At 32.5% G+C, this 22,166-nt stretch overlaps 1 protein-coding gene across 1 annotated transcript; it reads left to right on the top strand.

Moving 5' to 3' along the window:
* Positions 1-6,064: 6,064 nt before the first annotated feature.
* Positions 6,065-22,119, top strand: LOC139513842 (F-box/LRR-repeat protein 18-like). The gene is made up of 10 exons (XM_071302693.1): positions 6,065-6,245; positions 12,191-13,121; positions 15,035-15,167; positions 15,611-15,750; positions 16,904-17,079; positions 17,690-17,775; positions 18,582-18,735; positions 19,898-20,033; positions 20,344-20,426; positions 21,919-22,119. Exons 1-10 carry the CDS (start codon positions 6,112-6,114, stop codon positions 22,073-22,075), a joined length of 2,130 nt encoding a protein of 709 aa, XP_071158794.1. The 5' UTR covers positions 6,065-6,111; the 3' UTR covers positions 22,076-22,119.
* The last annotated feature ends 47 nt before the right edge of the window (positions 22,120-22,166 follow it).

The raw sequence follows: 22,166 nt of genomic DNA, 5'->3' as shown, positions 1-22,166 counted from the left end.
AATTGTAGTTGAATCAATTTCGACCTACTGATCAATTAAAGCAATCTTTTCTATGATCGGGCATCATAACCAAAATGAAAACACTTGATAAATGTGAGGTGAAAATTAAGTAAGTAACCCTCAGACTGACAATGCAATAATACTACATTTTCTAATCCCAACAACAAAAGACATATAACCGAAAAATCAAAAAAACTCTAAGGCTGAAACAAATAAGGATAAACCACAAAGCAGTGATTTCCACCAGCAACAATGTAAAACAAGAGCCGAACAATAAATATTCAAAAAGTCAAAGTTTGCATCACGAGGGCAAATAGACATTGTTATGTCATACACATAAAGAGTTACGATTGACTGGCTATAAATATATACCAACTCAAGCTTTATTAAAAAAAAAGTCCTCTTCAAACTCAAAATTTCTTTTAGTGCCAAAAAGTTTTGAATAAACTAAACAAAGACATAGTATCAAAGATCTGACATCACTGATATCAAAACTCTCCATCAAATAACTAACACAGACAGTTGCTAAGAACGGAAAGTCATCAAACACGGTCCCACACCTAACAGTTTGAACAAGAGAAGCGAAAGATACCAAAGAGATATTCAAACAAATTGGCAATGCCATAGCAAAAGAAAACGATAAAAAAGACAAGCAACAGCTTACACAACGCGGTATTATTAGTAAACGGACAGAAGGTCAGTTTTGAACAAAAACAAATTGATTTGTTTGTAATTGTTTGAATATATATATATATAGAGGTAGTTTTTGACAAAATTTCTTTTTATGACTTGTATTCATTTTACAGTTAAGGAAATTGATCATAATCCTTGAAAAATTTAAATCTATAATTTTGTTATCATGTAAAAAGTCCAATCACAAAAGTACTAAACTCCGAGGAAAATTCAAAACAGAAAGCATTGGCCTCGGACCCCCCCTCCTTTGTTTTTGGACGATCAATGCATTTAAATGGGAGCATATAGTTGGACCCCCCCCCCCCCCCATTACTCTGGGTTGGGACCCCCCCCCCCCCTCTTTTTAAAATGGCTGGATCCGCCCCTGGAAAGTCTCTATTCAAATGACAAAATCAAAAGCTAAAACACATCAAACGAATGGATATATATTTTAGCACAACTTAGCAAGCCACTTTGACAAATTGTTTTAAAAATTATTTGATCATAATTGATTATTTTTGGAAATGACTTTGTTAACAAATGTACTTTATATATAAAAGTGCAAGAAAAAGACAAAAACGTTTTTAAAAAAAGTATTTCTTATTCAAAGAAAAATAACTTGATCTCAAAATTAAATCGTGACTTTGGTCTGTGTCCTACATTCCCAAAACACAACATAGAAAACTAAAGACTGTGAGAGACATAAACCCTACAAAAAACAGGGGTCGGTCTCATGTGCTCCGGAAGGGAAACTGATCCTGCTCCACATATAGCACCCGTCGTGTTGCTTATGTACGTACAAAGCTGGGATAAGTTCAATTCGGTAGGTCACATTCGAGAAAAAAGGTTTTTTATTACAACAATTAGAACAGATATACCAAATTACCATACATGATGGCGTCCGTAGAAGTTTTTGAAGAGATGATTTCAACTTCATAATTTGGAACTCTAGGTTCAATATCGATCTTGTAAACAGCAAACGTCTACCAAGAAAATCTCGATGGGAAATGTGAGCTCTGAAAAATCGTATCAACTGGGATACCAGTATATTATACTTTATGTAGGTGCTTCTAGAATGATGCTACATAGTAATGGAAAGTTGACAATTCGGAAGTTGAAATCTCTTTTGTCGTAAAGTTTTGTTCTCGATTGCAACCGACCCTCTGTCAATTTCTAGTTGTCAAGATATGAGGTAAACTAAACTGTATCTGTTGATTCCTTCAGTTCGATAGGATAGATGCAGTCAAAATACATGTAGTCATCGAACTTATAAATAAAAGGACATGATCTATATGGCGGAACTTGAACTTAAATGATAATATGCTGGCTTCTTTTCATTGTCACAAGAAGCTCCTGTATGAAGTCAGACTCGTTTGAATAAAGGAACAAATCGACAAGAAAACGAGCACAGTTGATTCTCATGGGAATGCCGATTGTTTGTTGCAGTTCCGCTAAGAATAAGAAGAATATTTCATTTTCCAATGACAGGGCTCTATAAAGAGTGAATTTTGGATCCTCAATGCTCTTCAACTTCGTACTTGTTTGACTTGATACATATCATTGATATGAGCGTCACTGATGAGTCTTATCGGTAGACGAAACGCGCGTCTGGCGTACTAAATTATAATCCTGGTTCCTTTGATAACTATTTATCACTTTACAATAACATCGCCATCCCAGTAGTCAGGACTTCTGTGTTGACATGAATTATCATTGATATGTCACAAATAAATTGTAAATAAATTGTGAGAATGTCATAAGTTCTGTTATTTTTCGAACAAATATTATATATCCTTTATTCTGTTAAGATCAAATGTAGAGTACTGTTATATTTGTTCTAAAAGTGGCAATAATATTCAATATTATATTTTCCAATTAATGACACATATCAATCTTGTCTTGATATTAACTACCATGTCTTGTCATTCGACAATTTTAAATGTTCCTTGGGTATCTCAAGCTTGGTATCCACCGCCGGTTCCTTTTATAAGGTGTATAACCGACTTTTCTCACTGATGAGATAACCGTTCACCCTTTTTCCATATTGTTTATTCAAAATACTGTTGCCGAATCAACCCTTCATCTTTCCGTGGATTTTTTTCTGAGGAAATAATTTATAAGTCAATCTTAAAACAAACTTTCAACTGCGAATTCATCGAATAATGGTCTATTTTTTAGTACTAAATAAAAGAATAAGAAGAATATTTCATTTTCCAATGACAGGGCTCTATAAAGAGTGAATTTTGGATCCTCAATGCTCTTCAACTTCGTACTTGTTTGACTTGATACATATCATTGATATGAGCGTCACTGATGAGTCTTATCGGTAGACGAAACGCGCGTCTGGCGTACTAAATTATAATCCTGGTACCTTTGATAACTATTTATCACTTTACAATAACATCGCCATCCCAGTAGTCAGGACTTCTGTGTTGACATGAATTATCATTGATATGTCACAATAATTATAAATTAACTGTTTAAAAAACTTTAAACTATGGACTTGAAATACTATGGCTTTTCTACCTCAGGAATAGATTATATTAGCTGTATTTGGCAAAACTTTCAGGAATGTTTAGTCCTCAATGCTCAACAACTTCATACTTTATTAATTTGGCCTTTGAACTTATTTTATTTGAGCGTCACTGATGAGTCTTTTGTAGACGAAACGTGCGTATGTCGCAAATACTTCATTTGATTTTCAATCCTGATATCTATGAGTTCATATACAGAAACATAAAATTAGATAGACATTAGACATTATTTTTATTAGGCCCTTGTCGGGCAAGATACAAAATCATCATAATACAATGATTATGTAAAACATTAGTGAAATACACAATGCGTAATACACAAAGTAATCATATCCAACTATCTCCGTCATCACGTGACTTTTACACTTCTGTTGTATATCATTAATGGCCGATAGATTATCAATGAAAGTGAACGGGGTAGATAGATAAAACGGTCATAACTTTTTTGTTATAAAGTATATTTCTCCTTCCAACCCCGCGTTTTACAGTTTATAAATTTTTACAATTAAATATGTTTTAAGTTTCAGTTCAGAAATATGATTTCGTGCTTCGAAATAAGTTTGAAAATTGAGGTGACATAGCCACACAGCCTCCGTTGACATCTTCGTTAAAACTCGACAAAATTGCAATGGGACCTTTTTGTAAAATCAATTTTCTCAATTAATTTATTGTTACTTATATCCTTCCAACCTCTAAAAAGATCGACAACATATTTATTTAGAGTAAATGGCAAACCATATCGGTTCAGGTATTAAACTTTTTGCTTCGAAATTTGTTTGAAAAGTTCATATTTTGGCAGTCTTCAGCAATATTTTCAAAATGGCGGACACTGTTGAAGGTTCATAACGACACGACATGCCGGTATTCATTTAGTTATTAATCAAAAAGTAATATTTCAAATATTTATCAAAGTGTGTCTTTTTGTACTTAAGAAATTTCTTTTTTCACATGTTCTTCAATATATTTATTAGAAACAGTCTCTCACACTAAAAATAAAGATTTACATGCACCGACCATGCAGTTTAGAACATTGATAGCGTGGGGCGACATGGACATATATATTTTTGAAGATTTGTACGATGAAAATCGTAAAATTGTTAGATGCATGTCTTTTCAATAATTGTCTTACCTTAATGCAGCATATATTTAAACACTATTTCCCTCTGTGAAAGTGGATACATGCTATTTGTTTTGATAAAATTTCGAAGTTACATATAACAAAATGGCGACCAAATAATTTCAAACGTAGAGGATGTTCGACACTTAGTTTACACATGCAAATAATTCAATAAGATTTAACTGTTTGTATTGCAATTAAATATGACACGTTATTGTAACTCGTATGATAATTAAGGATAAAGCAAGATTGTGGAGATATTAATTAAGTCATCAACGTGATCAAACAAAACAAACATGGCAACGTGACCTAATCACGATGTAAATTTTGACAAGACTTAATATATATATCAGTATTATACGATTGTTTATGAAATCATTTTATGATAATATTTTATATCAACGAAAGGAAACCACGGATGGGTTGAAACAAAGATGCAATATCTATATATATATATTTTGAAATTATTACTTGGGTAACCAGTACATTTTACATAACCATAATTAAACCAGTCACATACAGAGTTATCGAACCTAATTATGACTGGAATAGTTGCATATGTAAAGTGATAATATAAGCAATGTAGGATATAACTATGGTAAGAGGCATTGAGTGTAATGAGGCCGATTTAATATTAAAAGAATATGATATAAAGTTTATTAATAGGGAAACAAAAAAAAGTAAAAATAGAACCAGAAATATAGTATCTTATTCTGCAGTAGTTCTCCTCATGACCAGTGCACAGCAGTGAGGAACCTTTGCATCACAACAATGCACAGGTCATTAAGGGGAGATCCTTCAGAACTAGCTACAGATATGAGATTACTCCAATAGTGATTCTCATCATGACTAATGCACAGCAGCAAGGGTTGACATTGCTACTAGGCAATATTCATCAAGGGACGGTGCTCTAGAACTCACTATAGAGAAATATAAAGTTCAAATTACAAGTAGTAGAGGGAGATAAATGCCATTAAAACTTTTCATATTTCTTATTGAACATGCATGTAATTCTGTTATTCTGTAAACATTTAATTTTCACCTCTTTTTTCTCTAATCTTCAAAAAATTAACCCCTTTTTTCTCTAATCTTCAAAAAATTAGACCACGCATTTCTCTAATCTTCATTTTTTTGCCCATTATTCTCTAATCTTCATTTTTAAGGGCATTATTCTTTAATCATTTAACCCCCATCCAAACCCTCATGCATTATTCTGATAATAAGTTCTCATCTTCATTATTCATTAACCATATCAGTTTTTGGTTTATAGGGTCAAGATTTTTAAAATTCTTGCAGCAATTATTTATCATTGTTATCATGTCTTTCCTTTGGTCCGATAAACTATCACAGTTGAAAAGAAAATGTGTTTCATCTTCGACCTCATTACTACAACATCTCTTACAAATTCTATTGTGTCGGGGAGTATCACTATATCTACCTCTCTCTATAACATGTTACAAGTAAATGGTGAGCAGATATGCGAAATCATTGTTAGACTCCGTCTATCCGTTCAAATTTTTTAACAATATTAAGATATTTTTCACAGCCAAAATTTGATTTAAAGGAATATGACAGTTGTCATCCATTGGTTTGATGTTTTTGAGCTTTTGATTAAGGACTTTCCGTTTTGATATTTCTTGGCGTTCAGTGATAGTATTTTTGTGATTTTTATTTTTCGTATTCGAATACGCCCTTTCCGTATTGCTCAACATTACCTTCCCGACTTGACTTTGGGGTTTATTGATTGGTCACTCGGAACTTATCAATTTTTTTTCCGAATGGACGGCGATGGATAATTTTCAGATCCTTCCAGATGACATTATTTTGTTGATTTTCTCACATTTAAGCTCAGGAAGGCTTTGTATTTTAAGTAAAGTCAACAAGCGATTTCAAAGACTTGTACAGGATCGAAGCCTTGTCAGGTGATTCACCATTAGTACAGATATGCTCCTAGTCAAAAATCTCATACCACACATAATTTTATTTGCTTCAGTTCATGATTCATGTCTTACTATTCTATATTGATAGGGAGTTCTTTTATATGAACCAGATTTATACCATTCTTGCTGATGTTCAGTAGCATTAATATGGGATGTCAAGGAGTAGGAAATGAGACATATAACATGTTATCAGACAGTAAACACATTTGGTATTGTCTTCGCTGTGCACTACCCAACTACTCAGGCGGACTTTTTGAATCACTCGACACATTGTCGGACACAAACATTTTTGACTCTCTAAACCTAGACGCATCATCATGCTCTGAGATTTTAGACCCACCTCAAGCAACATCATCTCCAAAACCCATTCTCAAAACAACCAAAAAGCCTAAAACAACAGCAAAAAAGGCTAACAAACGTCTCACAATATTAAATATAAACTGTCAGTCGATAAAATCAAAAGTAGCTGACCTCCACCAAGTAATTGACCAAGTCAAACCAGACATTATAGTAGGTACAGAATCCTGGCTTACGCCAGATATATGTAACTCCGAAATCTTCCCTAAAGACTTGTTCTGTATTTATCGTAAAGACCGGACGGGTCGTAAAGGAGGGGGTGTCTTCTTAGCAATATCAGTTGATATCTTGTCATCAGAACAACCAGAACTAGACACAAATTGTGAATTACTATGGGCAAAAGTAGATATAATTGGAGTAAAATCAATCTACATTGGGGCTTATTATAAACCACAGGAAAACGACACTGAAAGTGTCGCTGAACTAAGCAGATCATTACAAAGAATACCAACACACAGTAATATCTGGCTACTTGGAGATTTCAACCTCCCTATTTATGACTGGGTTAAACAAGAACTGAAACCAAATTGTAAATTTACAAATACATATAATAACTTTTTTGATATAATGAATGATCATAATCTTGAACAGGTTGTACATATACCAACAAGACAGGAAAACACACTAGATCTGTTTTACATAAACCAACCTTCACTCGTACAAAACATAAAAACACTACCAAGTCTCGGAACATCAGACCATGACATTGTCTTCCATGAAATGAACATCACAATGGGTAGAAAAAAGAAAACACCAAGAAAAATAAGTCAATACAAAAAAGCAGACTGGGACAAAATACGCATAGAAGTAAAAAAATTCAAAGACGAATACTTTTCTCTAACACTAACTAATAACACCACAGAAGAAAAGTGGACACTGATCAAAAACAAAATACAAGAAATAACAGACAAAAATATCCCATCAAAAATAATGAAACAAAAACAAGATATTCCTTGGTTAACACCAGAAATAAAGAGACTTATAAGAAAAAGAGACAGAATACATAAGAAAATAAAGGCAACAAAATCAGAAAAAAAATCGGATACCATCAAAAAGCACCGATCCTTAAAACACCAAGTACAACAAAAGCTTAGAACATCATATTGGAACTATATAGAAAACATTATAATTGAAGACAGCAAACTGAAAGATAGTAAACCAAGCAAAAAGTTTTGGTCATTCATAAAAAACCAAAAAAGTGAAAATATGGGTGTATCCCCACTAAAGGTAAACGGTATTACAAAAACAAACCCCCAAGATCAGGCTGAAGCACTAAACCATCAGTTTCACTCAGCATTTACCACACCAAAACCTTTGAAATTATCTCACATTTGTGAACTAAAATCATTAAAATCAGAAACACATAAATTCGAAATGAAGCAAATAAACATCACCCCAGAAGGAACATCTAAATTACTAAAAAACTTAAATCCATCAAAAGCAATTGGACCAGACAAGATATCACCTCATTTTCTAAAAGAAGTTCATCATGAAATCTCACCTATAATATCTGACTTGTTTAACTCATCAGTAAATACAGGCACAGTACCAAACGACTGGAGAGAGGCCTTGGTTACACCAGTTTTCAAAAAGGGAGCAAAATCTAAACCTGAAAACTATAGGCCCATCTCTCTAACCTGTATTCTTAGTAAATCACTAGAACATATAATTGTATCATCCATAATGAAACATCTAGACATTCACGATTTACTATACCCACTGCAGCATGGTTTTAGATCTAAAGTTAGCTGTGAAACACAACTTTTAACTTTTACACAGCAAATACTTGATTACATGGCAAACGGTAAACAAACTGACGTAGTTGTCATGGATTTTTCAAAAGCGTTTGATAAGGTGGACCACCAAAGACTTATCCTAAAACTGAAACGCATGGGAATTAATAACAAAACAACAAATTGGATAGAGGCATGGTTATCACATAGATCCCAAAAAGTGGTGGTTGACAGTCGCACATCAAATAGTTGTCCTGTATTGTCAGGCGTCCCCCAAGGCTCTGTTCTCGGGCCATGTCTGTTCTTAATTTACATCAATGACATGCCAGACAACCTCAAAAGTAATGTTCGCCTCTTTGCAGATGACACTATTGTGTATCTAACAATTTCATCATTAGATGACTGTCACACCCTTCAATCAGACCTACATAAACTGGAACAATGGGAGCAAGAATGGCTTATGTCCTTTAACCCAGACAAATGTGAAATCATCCACATAACAAGAAAACATAAACCTATCATCTATAACTACACATTACATAATCATATTCTAAAATCAACAAACAAAGCAAAATATCTTGGCGTTTCCATCACAAAAGACCTGACATGGAACTCTCATATAAATGACATCACAAACAAAGCAAACGCATCACTGAGATTTATTAAAAGAAATGTAAAAACAAACAGCATAAAAACAAAAGAACTGGCTTACAAAACATACGTAAGACCAAAAATAGAATACTGTAGTGTCGTCTGGGACCCGTGGCAGAAACAACAAATAAATAAAATTGAAATGGTACAGAGAAGAGCTGCCAGGTATACACTCAACCAATACAGCTATCAAAGCAGTGTAACAGCCATGCTTGAACATCTAAGATGGCCAACATTACAACAAAGAAGAAATCTTGCATCCGTCACCATGCTATATAAAATCCAACACCAATTAGTCTCCATCCCAGTAAATACATACCTAATACCATCTAAGGAACATAAATTTATACAGCCATTCTCTCCCACAAACTATCATTTATATTCATTTTTTCCTAGAACAATAAGGTTGTGGAATTCCCTACCATACCAAGTAGCCTGCAGCCCAGACTTAGAAGCTTTTAAGTCTGGTGCAAAACCACATATGTACTGCTAAACCAAACCATGTTTTTATCTATATACAAAAAAATTAAAAAAAAAAAAATGCTTTTTGAAATTAATGTAAATATGTTTAGTTAATTTGTTTCCCTAGTATGTGCCTTCTTGTAATCTTCAACATATTGAAGTTAAGAAGTATTATGTAGATGTAGATGTAGATGGATGTCAATCTATAAATGGCCTGTTGGAAAAACTTGTAATAGGGCGAAGTTATGCTGTAGCTGACATACATTAAGTCATAAGTGAATGTCGGTGTAATGTAATTAAATTCTATGTGCTTATATTTATTGCTCTGTCAGGGATCTCCATGGCCTGTTTAATGATGGCGCCCGCCATCGTTCAATTATCTTACGCCATCGTCAAATGACCAGCGCCATCGTTAAATTGTCTTCCCTCATCGTTTAAAACTGTTGTCGGTTTTTTGTAGCCCGACGCCATTTTTAGCAATTATAATCAAATGCATGTAATTGCACAACCCTTAGGCTTATTTTCTATCATAATCCAATACAGTTCTAATTATAAAGCCTGAGGGATATCCGGATTAAGATCACTAATCACTTGTACCTGAGCTTGTACAGGTAGATCAACAAACCAGACAGAATACTATCTGGAGATAGACGATTCATTTATCGAATAATTCAACTATCATCTAAGTTTCAGCAAATGCTTATGATAATTTAGATTAATTAAATAATAATCTAGTTACAAAGAAAACAGTTTAACAAGTCGAACACATGCTTTTATTTTGAATTACGCAATCAGCATCCCCCTTTTTTAAGAAATACAAAATAAGACGTAAAACATTAATATTATTTCATTGCAAATAACTCGAGTACTGCTGTAACGATAATATAGAATTATTATAAGAAGTAAAAACTTAAATATTTACTGTGAAGAAATATTGTATCGTAATTCCGAATTCATTTCATAGTTTACAATGACGAATCATATTGATACATCCGCGTTTCCAGTTTATATTTAGACTCGAAAGATGCATGTTGCATAGCATCAATTTGTTAGATAAAGTCTTTAAAAAACTTTTCATTTGTCAACGTTTGCTTTACAAATCTCTTCAACCTTTTACCGGTACATTGTACATAACCCGTACGAATCATTTTGTTGTTGCTGCAAATCAGTCATACTAGTAATGGGTTCATGACTTCTGAATTTGACAGTGTCGGTGAAAAATAAACTCCACATGATTTTTAACACCCATATATAACAATTACCAAAAATAGCAAGAAAACTACATTGGGACCTTCATGACAGCCTTTGGTCATTCTCGACTATGGGGGGACCATAAAGGCTTGGCATTTGAATGGTTTATACAATCAGCAATTAATGAAAATATTGATACTTCAATAATGAAAATTCAAATAAATTGAATTTGAATAAGCATGTTCACCATTCCTTACATGGAGGGATGAAACACTTTGGATCACGTTACACTGTATGGTGTAGACATGGTTTATGATGGTGAAAGTTCCTCCATCGTTCAATTTTCATCCATGGAAATCCCTGTCTGTATCATGTACTTTTCATTTATGAGTGTAAGGAGCTTTCGACGAGTTTCGTCACTGCATATGTATTTCACTTCTTTGTGCTCATCTGATGGTTGTAATGGGGGTACTTTCATGACAAATAATGGTTAAAAAGTGACCAACTGTTGTTTTAAACCAGATTTAAAAAAAATATAAATTAATCAAAAATAGACATACATTTTTACATGCCATCTTTTGAAAAAAGCCAGTTTGTGACAACATTTTCATTGGTTACAAGTTTTTGTGTGCCCTGTTTCCCTGGAAATGGTGTTAGATCTTTTCCCTTTCTTATGGTATCCTCATATGATGAATATTATGCATTTGTTCCTTTTTTATTGCATGATTCTTTTACTTGTATTACACTGTATATTGTGTATGATGTGAATGAAAATTGTGAGAAACAACTCAAATTGAGAAAACCAATGACCTGTTTTATGACAAAACAATGAAACAAAAATAAAACAGTCATTTACCAATGACAACCATTGCATTATAGTCTCCTGACTTTAAGAGTTAAGAAAGGCTCATAAAGAATGTGGCAGGGTTAAACATGTTTATGAGTGTGCATAATGGCTCATCCTTCGCCCTAACATACCTTTAGGTCATTTTGTCAGAAACACTATTAATTCTGTAACAAATAAATCAAGATCCATTTATATAGATATAGGAAGATGTGGTATGAGTGCCAATGAGACAACTCTCTATCCAAGTCACAATTTATAGGTCAAGGTAGGGTCTTCAACATGGAGCCTTGGCTCACACCAAAGAGCAAACTATAAAGGGCCCCAAAAATTACTAGTGTAAAACCATTCAAACGGGTAAACCAATGGTCTAATCTATATAAAAAATATGTATATATATTTATTGTAACCGAAATTGTTTTCAAATTGTAAGTTTGGTATTATACATTAACAAAAACCATGGTATTTTCTGGATTGTGTCTATAAAAAAAATCTGACCTATCGACACTACAATATATTAGAATGGTAACCTAAAACACAAATTTAAGTTCGTCTAACTATGTATATGTTTATCTCACAAATTATGAAAGGAAAATTACATAGGTACTTCATTACTTAACAGTCTGGGAATGCTAAACAAAGATGAATTACATGTATTTGAAAGTCTGAAATTTGTGTTTTTATTTTAGGTCATCAACATTTGAAGAATGTTACAACATTACAGATGACATGCTTCTGGATTATGGTGCAAATAGTTATCCTCATGTAGAATGTTTAAATCTTGCCAATTGTTACTGGTTCAAAAGCAGATCAATAGAATGGGTTACCAGTAAATGCAGACAATTGACAGAGCTATATTTAGTTGGAATTAATTTGACATCCAAAAAAATTTGTAAGATTCTTGGATCATTACCAAAACTAGAAAAGTTTTCATTCACAACACAAAATATTCATGAATTTGATGAAGAAGTCAATAGTGTGACGGAAGCTCAAAGGACGATTGGTAATCTGAAACACATTACAATTCACTTTGAAGTACAGGAATCAACAAGAACAGATGTAGCTATATCGGTAGAAATAATACATAAAATTTCATCCTTTTTTGAACATTGTAACAGACTGGAATCATTGCACGTTCTTGGTCAGCCAAATATTGGTGGTAGAATTCCTAGGCTACTGGTTCAACCAAATGTAGTCAAACTGGAAAACTTGAAACATTTACAACACCTTTCATTAAACTGTGCAATTGACGCTGCAGCTCGGATGTTTTACTATGGTGCTTTATTTTCAATTGCCAAATTGAAAAACCTTCAATTGAAAACTATTTTAAATCCATCAGCAAACTTTGAAAATCAGTCTCAGTTCTGTTCCTCGTTTTGGCAATCCCACAGATCTCTCGAAAACTTGGATCTGTCAAACATTTGTCTGCACAAGATTTTCACTGAGGATTGTGATGTTTTAGAAGTGAAGCCTCACTTACAGTATCTGAACTTAGCTAATACACATGTCCAAGGTGTCAATATATCATTAACATCTATAGCCTCATCCTGTCCAAATATACACAGTCTAAACTTAATGAGCAGTAAACTGATGAACAAATGGACAATATTAGGACGAGAGGTACGTGTATATTGTTGTCTCTATCTAAATGTTTGTGAAAGAATATTGTCAAAAACACTGTGTTAACACATACTGTATCATTATTATTTGTGGGATACTTATTTTATGGAAAGCAAGGGTAAAGGTCACTTAGGTGAACAATAAGTTAGTTTTTTAACAAACTTCAGTTTTTTTAGAAGCTTATTTAACATCATTACACGTTAAATGAATTTGTTAAAACAGCTGAAATTGAATTGGGTATCAATAAATAATATATTTACCATAGTCCTAGAAAATAAGTTAAACTATAGTTAATGCTTTAAACAAAAAATATAACCTGAATGTCACTTTTGTAGACATTCTATCTATTAAGCTTGCTATACCACGTGACTGGAAAGATTTGTTATTACAACAACACATGTCACCTAACAGCAACTCATTTGGATTCGTTTTTGAGCATGAGAATAAAAAAATGTCTATTAGTAAATTATTTGCTAAAGATGTATATTCACTTTTTATCGATCGGGGAAGTGTTTCTCCTATTTCACAACAAAGATGGGAAGAAAGTTTTAATATAGAAGTTAGTGACGATCAATGGAAAAATATTTATTCATTTGCTTTCAAATGTACTATAGAAAGCAAACTACAAGCTTTTCAATATAAATTACTACACAGAATAGTCTCACATAATTATCTTCTTGAAAAATATAAACTTTCCTTAACTAATGAATGTGCCAGAACTTTGTAAAGAAATAGAAACTATAGAGCATAAATTTTTTGAATAAAACAATTTTGGAGAGATTTTTCAAATTGGTGGTATTCAGTTTTTGGAGAAAAACTATTCTTGAATAAAGACAGTGTCATTTTTGGTGTATTGAATTCTGATAACTTAGTTCTAAATTATTGCATTCTACAGGCGAAATATTAAATTTATTATGTAAAGAACACACAATTAGACAGACTGTTCATATCTGTGTAAGCTTTTCTTAAATTTTTGAAAAGACGTCTAGAGATATTAGAATATTTATATACATGTATTTCTAAAGACAAACACGAGTCATTTGTCAACAGATGGGGGGAATTTATGAAAGCTATTTAATTAAATTTATTTTTTAATATTGTTATAGTATAATGTATTCTAAAGTATTCTTAAGACGTATCATATACTGAATATTCACACCACTACAGTTGTATCTTGTAAATTTTTACTATGTCTTATTTGCATAATATCAATAGTATAACAATGCCATACATGTCATGTCATTCACTTATGTCTTGTAAAAATGTATGTATGCACTGTAGTTTGAACACCAAAAAGATCAATAAAAAATCAAAAAAAGTTAATGCTTTATAATATAGGATTGGGAATGAATTTGATGTAAAGAAGATATAGTACATACTGATTATTGGTTTGTTTACTGAAAAATACTTTTATACTTGTAATGATATAAATGTATTTTCATAAGGTATTTTAAGTTTTCTTAATCTCTATCATAATAGTCTAACTGTGTTTACTTTTGTGCATTGGCTAGAGGTATAGGCCTAAGGGGGAGGGTTGAGATCTCATAAACATGTTTAACCCCGCCCCATTTTTGCACCTGTCCCAATCAGGAACCTCTGGCCTTTGTTAGTCTTGTATTATTTTTAATTTTAGTTTCTTGTGTACAATTTGGAGTTTAGTATGGCGTTAATTATCACTGAACTAGTATATATATTTGTTTAGGGGCCAGCTGAAGGACGCCTCCGGGTGCAGGAATTTCTCGCTGCATTGAAGACCTGTAAGCAAAAGGTCAACTTTATTTGGTGTATGGAATACTTGTAATGTTTACATGTCTGTCTAACAGGATTTATCTTACCTAGACATGCTAGATGTTCTATATAAATACTTTAAACTGTGGCTACACATGCATATTAATTATCACTTTACATTACAGGAATTTGATGTGAATGGATTCAGTGCCCTTGTAAGGTCATGTAATCAGTTATCTCATATCAACTTAAGTGGTATACATGTACATTGTCATAATATCACTTCAGAAATCTGCAGGTGCTTGTCACAGCTAAAAGGTAAATAGTCATAATAAATATTGCTTATTTTTGAAGCTGTAAGGTGTGACCAATGGTTACTGACATCATTTTGACTCTGGTAGTGATTTGTCTCATTGGCATGGATACCACATATCCTTATTTTTATATGGGTGTTCATGAAGGTCAAAACTAATAATTGGTCACACTTTTATGATTTTTGACAACTTTGCTGACTGATCTTGATAAAACAATTACAAGTGAGCATTTCTTGGTATGAGTATAAAGTTAAATACATACAATTATTTCATTATACATGTACATTTGTATTCATAGATGAATTCAGTGAAGTTTTGTCTTGAATTGTGATTTTACCAAAAAGTACTTAATTTTATACAGTAGCACACATTTGTACATGTTAAAATAAGTTGTTTCAAAACTAAAAAGAAAACAAATCATGATTTACTGAATGCTTTCTTAAACAGGTTTAATGTCTCTCTCCCTGTCTCCATGCTGTCTCCATGTGGAACATCATAAAGAGAGTGGAGCACAAAAGAGGCCAGCTGAGGGTCCTCCTCATGGTAGCAAGAAAAGACGGCTAGCTGCATCAACTAATGTTTTACAAGTAAATGTTGTGTTACTTAATAATTTTCCAGAGAAAGACCAGTCATTCCCTCCCTGCACTTTGGGTTCCTCCACAAATAAAAACTTGCAACCGACATATAGCCACAAGTTCTAAAAGTGGCATTAAACATGTACACCATCAATCAATCATGTACATTTGTAAACAACTCATAAAAAGATGGTTAATCTTAATAACTCTTGTTATAATGCCTTTGTTGATTGTGTTGTTACCTTTTACAGTAGGTACAAATGTATCATATTGTTATGAATGAGCACATCTGCAAGTATGAATAAATCATTCGAATATACATAATCATATTTATTTCTCGTTTCCATAGTTGCAAAAATAAAAACTGCTGAAACATTTGGCAGAGCGGTACTTTTTTACCTTTTGAAACTTGAAATTCTACACCAGCCAAAACAAGTCACTTGACAGTATTTTAATTTTGATGTTGTATGGAAGTGAAAGATCTCATCACACAATCCAATACTTTTTTTTAATCATTTGGAGGTTTTTCAATATTTTACTTTTTGATTTTTTTTTGTGTTACCTAACAGCAAACCTTGAACAAGACTTAAGGATCATTTTTCTTGTCTTATATAACTGTTAGTTTCATACTTAGTTAATTGGCTAGTTCAGAATCTAAAGGACTATGGGTAATTTCATTGTTAGTTCACCAAAATGAAAATAATGTCATATCATTGGTTTAATTTCCATTGTTTATGACATTTTCAACCAACCAGACGTTTTTGTGTACCCTTTTGAAAATATTACTCAGGATGCATTAGATTCTGAAACGGCGAATTTTCATCCTTGAAAATCGCCATACAGATTTCAATCAAATTTGTACAGATTCATTTACAAGACATGAAAATGTGTAACTTCTATTATTATATTTAATCTGAATACATTTTTGGGTTTCTCGAACTAAAACCTGTACTTCTCTGTTTCTGCTTACAGCTTTATACTTTTTTATATTTTGGGAACATTAGGCCAACATACATCTTCCTTGGAAGACTTGCATTTTACTTACAATTTAACAAAATTTATAACATGCAGTATATATGATGTTATTGATAAAGATAAACTTCATTGAAATCAACTGAAGTTCAAACTGAAAGAACTTGTTCCAAGTTATGTTATTTTATTTTAGGCCAGTACTTCCTGTAGTGGTAATTCAGATTCAGAAGAGAAATGGACCAAAGGTTTAGGACTAATTGTTAAAGGTTGTCCCAATGTGACAAAGTTTGAGCTGATAAATGGTGGACTAAAACAAACTGTGATACAATCAGGCAAATCTAAGCCTGCTCCAAGTGAATATAAACCTTGGTAATTATCTTGGCAGTTTTCATCTCAGTTGTTAAATGACCAATCAGATCGTGGAAAGTTTGTAACTTAGATTTTTCTACTTTCAATTATTACATCAATTCCTTTAATGAAAATTACAAGTTTAATCTTAAGTGATATATATCTGAAAAACCTGAATGAATAGGATTTGACAGTGAGACAGCAAGCCAGCAAAATATGTTTTTTAGTAAAAGACAGATGTTTATACCATGTTATTGTGTCAACCATATTAATATTTAAACTAGTATAAGTATAGATTGGGAAGAAAGCATTCAAATAATTGGAATATCACATTATATCAGGATGTACAATAAGATCTTGACAACTTAAAGTTTTTGAGAAACTATTTCTTATTACTGTTATGGATATCCTATTATTTACTATATTATATCTCCAATTAGAAGGATAGAATACTAGTAATAAAAGGAGAGAAAGTGAAAACATTCACAGTAACCGAAAAATAAATATGAACAGCAATAAAATCAATCTTCCTTTGGTTTTTGTGTGTTTTTGCTGTGCATGTACTGGTTTTGAGTTATGCATGGATACCCCATATCCTTTGTTTTTCTAAATACATGTATATTTATTTCAGTTCTGAGTCTTTCATGACAGCAGATACACTCCTATGTATATCAGGATGGAAACATCTCAGATTTCTGCAGTTGGCCGGGATTCATAGTTAGTCTATTTACTTTGTAATACATTCAAATAACTGATGGCATTATAATATCTTGTCATTGCATGTTAATTTAACAGAAAATTACAAATAGATGCATGTTTGATTTTTCTCTTCAATTCGAGTTTTTGTTATCAGCTGTCTTCCTTTCTCCAGCATTGATAGAACATTTTATAAATCTCAACCTGGTAAATACAATAAAATATGTCAACACCAAACTTCTTTGGGACAACAAGTGGGACCAGTTTACAAGGGTTATAAGTTATATGTATTTCTACTTTGAGCGTTGTACATTTCATAGGTTACATTTAAGAAATAATTCATGGGGGCTTGAATTTATACTGATTTTACCATGGGTTGGCCCTTTATGCTTAATATTTTAACACAAGCGATAGCATTCCCAAAATAAACATACAATTACATTGACGTAAAAGAACAGAGCAAACTGAACTAGTGACATGCTTAAACTATTTACAATAATGTTTTAAGATATGTTAGGATAAACTTAAATGATAATTTTACTTGTATGTAAAAAAAAAATGGCTTATAACACATTTTATCATCAATTGTTTATGTTTCCATATTGTGGTGGTTTTGGTTTTACAATTGTGCATTTCCTGGTAAAGGCTCATATATTCTTACTTCATCATTCAGTGATGTTGGGTAGCTCATTCATAAAAAAGCATATGACATGGGAGTATGGTCGGAACAGCCCAAACAATATATTCATATTTTACCATGTGTGTGAACTCAAAGCATTTGAAGAAAGTCATATTAGAATAAGTGTCATAATTTGTGTTTTTTTTAGGTGCAATATCAGGTGTGAGTTTGGTTGTCATAGCAAAGGAATGTAAACATCTACAGCAGCTCCATCTAGCTTATCTTGGACTGACAGCACATTGTATGTACATCAGTCAGCTCTGTCAGGCCTTCCCATACATGGAAGCTTTAAAAGATTTTAGGTAAGTTTAATAATAAAATTGAGAAAGGAAATGGGGAATAAGTCAAAGCGACAACAATTAATAGGGCTTTATCTTGGACTGACGACACATTGTATTTACATAAATCAGCTCTGTCAGGCCTTCCCATACATGGAAGCTTTAAAAGATTTTAGGTAAGTTTAATAATAAAATTGAGAAAGGAAATGGGGAATAAGTCAAAGCGACAACAATTAATAGGGCTTTATCTTGGACTGACGACACATTGTATTTACATAAATCAGCTCTGTCAGGCCTTCCCATACTTGGAAGCTTTAAAAGATTTTAGGTAAGTTTAATAATAAAATTGAGAAAGGAAATGGGGAATAAGTCAAAGCGACAACAATTAATAGGGCTTTATCTTGGACTGACGACACATTGTATTTACATAAATCAGCTCTGTCAGGCCTTCCCATACATGGAAGCTTTAAAAGATTTTAGGTAAGTTTAATAATAAAATTGAGAAAGGAAATGGGGAATAAGTCAAAGCGACAACAATTAATAGGGCTTTATCTTGGACTGACGACACATTGTATTTACATAAATCAGCTCTGTCAGGTCTTCCCATACATGGAAGCTTTAAAAGATTTTAGGTAAGTTTAATAATAAAATTGAGAAAGGAAATGGGGAATAAGTCAAAGCGACAACAATTAATAGGGCTTTATCTTGGACTGACGACACATTGTATTTACATAAATCAGCTCTGTCAGGCCTTCCCATACATGGAAAGTTTAAAAGATTTTAGGTTAGTTCAATAGGGTTTTATCTTGTATTGACGGCACACTGTATGTTCATAATTCAGCTCTGTCAGGCCTATCCATATATGGAAGCTTTAAAGGATTTTAGGTAAGTTTGATAGGGTTATGTCTAATATGCATACACATTTACAAATCTATAATGATTACAACAAGAAAAGGAAACAAGCACTTTGGGCAGAATTTTAGACTTTCAATAACAACAGCAACAATCAAAACAGTTGAACATGACCATAAAATCAAATCACAGCATATATAAAAACCAACAGTTCTAAAAGTTCAAAGAAAAACATAATTTGTTGTAACAATAAGTGGGATACAGAATTTAGATATAAAATATTCAACCTTTCGCTTTTCATTACTATAAAAGGAACACTCTCGTTATATTTCAGATTGGAGCATTCTTATCTTTCAATTGACAAGACATTCTGTACTTCTCTATCGAAGTGCAAGACCCTAGAGAGGTTCTGTGTGGTGTCAAAAAATGGCATCATAGATAGTTCTGCAGTGGAGTATTTGATGGAAAAGGTAAATCAATGGAATTTGTTATTGCTTTAATTTGAGATCAGTAAGTGGAATAAGCCATTACTGAAGTTTTAAAATTGTAAGCATTTTAATTATTTCCTCTACCAATGAATTTAATAGGGGAAATATCATTCTTTCCAAGTGTTTGTCCTTTTGTGTTTAACTTAAGTTCCTAGCAAACACAAACTCAAATCAAAATGAAATTACTTTTAGAGAAATAATATTCCATCTTATTTAACATTAATTTATTTCAACCAAGATTATATAGTTTGAAATATTGTGGTTAAAACATTCATCCAACCCTTGTTTACAGGTGGAATCCTTGGTGGTTGTTCAGTTATTTACAGATGCCACACAGTCTTTATGTAAAAAACTACAGAAATCACTTAAAGACAGGTAAGTAGGTATTGTAATTATCTCCCTTATATAGGTAAGTGGGTAGTGATTATCTCCCTTACATAGATTAGTAGGTCTAGATGTTGTGATTATCTCCCTTACATAGGTTAGTAGGTACAGATATTGTGATTATCTCCCTTACATAGGTTAGTAGGTACAGATATTGTGATTTTCTCCCTTACATAGGTTATAATAGGAATCATGATTATCTCCCTTTCATTGGTGACAAGGTATTGTAATTATCTCTCTTAGGTGGCAGAAACCAGTTATTTTGCAATAAATCTTTAGAATTTCATGGATTTATGATTTTATTTTCTTGAAAATTCATTCAAGCTTATATACAAATAAAATGTATGGTTTCAAGGAACTAAGATGTGTGCGTGCTTATGTAAATATATAGAAAACCTTTAAATGTGGATGACTGTCCAGCATGGAGATTTTAAAATTTATAAATGCATTGCAAATAAGGCAAAAAATGTGATGCTCTGATACCAATCTAATTCTCACCTGCAGAATCCTGCTAAAAGCCGACAAGAGTTTTAGGCAAAATTCAAGAGATAAAGGATATTTAGTGAATTAGAGCCTTGTCCGAACCTATCCTTACCATCAAAATCTCAAGATATTTTTGTTTACAAGAAAATGAATATTTTCCCCACTTTGAATGGATGCCGTCAAGTGAGGAGACCACAATTTTGACATCTGATTGGACCCATGTGTGAAGGAAATCCCCATCCTGTGTATGCAACTACTTACTTGTGTAGTACACTAGCCTAGAATTTACATTCATTTATTTTTTTTAGTTCACATGATGCAATTATATACCTCAATGCTTAACTATAACAAAATTTCTGCGTGGGACACATGTTCTGGTACACCAAAACTGGTACCTGCCACCTTATATAGGTTAGTAGGTCTAGGTATTGTGATTATCTCCCTTATACAGGTTAATAGGAATCATAATTATCTCCCTTACATTGGTGACAAGGTATTGTGATAATTTTCCTTAAATATGTAACTAGTTATTGTGATAATTTTCCTTAAATATGTAACTAGTTATTGTGATAATTTTCCTTAAATATGTAACTAGTTATTGTGATAATCTCCTTATTAAACAAGTTGGTATTAAAATTATCTGAAGACTACAGTGCTGAAGATCCTAGGTCGTTCCTCACTCAGGGTGCTGGAAACTTCTGTACATCAGAAGGGTGAAGTAAAACAAGGTAATTTGGGCTGTTTGGTGGCTTAAGATCAATCTGTTGATATCTCTTCGGTTTGTCTGTTCCCATCAAGCAGCAGCTGAGGTGGGAAAATATTTTCAATATTGTTTACAGATATACTAAAATAATTATATAAACAACATGCCAGATTGGGACATCCATATACAAATCATTTAAAATTATAATAATACTATAGTACTTTTACAATCAACTTTAAAGTTCTTGGAATGTGGTAATCTCATTTTAGAATTAAACATAATGCTTTATATTTACAGATATGAATCTGTCCGTCCAGCACTTAGTTTAGCCATATGGCCATTGTTTGACGAGAATGCAGCATACGTTATGAAGAATATACCCAGAAAACACCTAGAAGAAATGACGATATTTAATTCAAGGATTTGTCAACAACCACCTAATTTTAATTGGTGATTTGTCAAAATTAAATATATATATTAAAAAAATGAATTATAATATTACTGGTGTTGCATTTTTATCAACAAGACCATACGCAAAAGGACAA

The sequence above is a fragment of the Mytilus edulis genome, chromosome 2 (assembly GCF_963676685.1).
Source record: "Mytilus edulis chromosome 2, xbMytEdul2.2, whole genome shotgun sequence".
NCBI classification, from domain to species: Eukaryota; Metazoa; Mollusca; class Bivalvia; order Mytilida; family Mytilidae; genus Mytilus; species Mytilus edulis.
Note: the sequence above shows the minus strand (reverse complement) of the source record. Positions and strands in the feature narration are given on the sequence as shown.

Coding starts and splice junctions, on each gene's coding strand:
- LOC139513842 (XM_071302693.1), top strand. CDS start 6,112: ATGGATAATTTTCAGATCCTTCCAGATGACATTATTTTGTTGATTTTC. Junction 17,080..17,689: donor CCAAGTGAATATAAACCTTG/GTAATTATCTTG, acceptor TATTTATTTCAG/TTCTGAGTCTTTCATGACAG. Junction 18,736..19,897: donor GAAGCTTTAAAAGATTTTAG/GTAAGTTTAATA, acceptor GTTATATTTCAG/ATTGGAGCATTCTTATCTTT.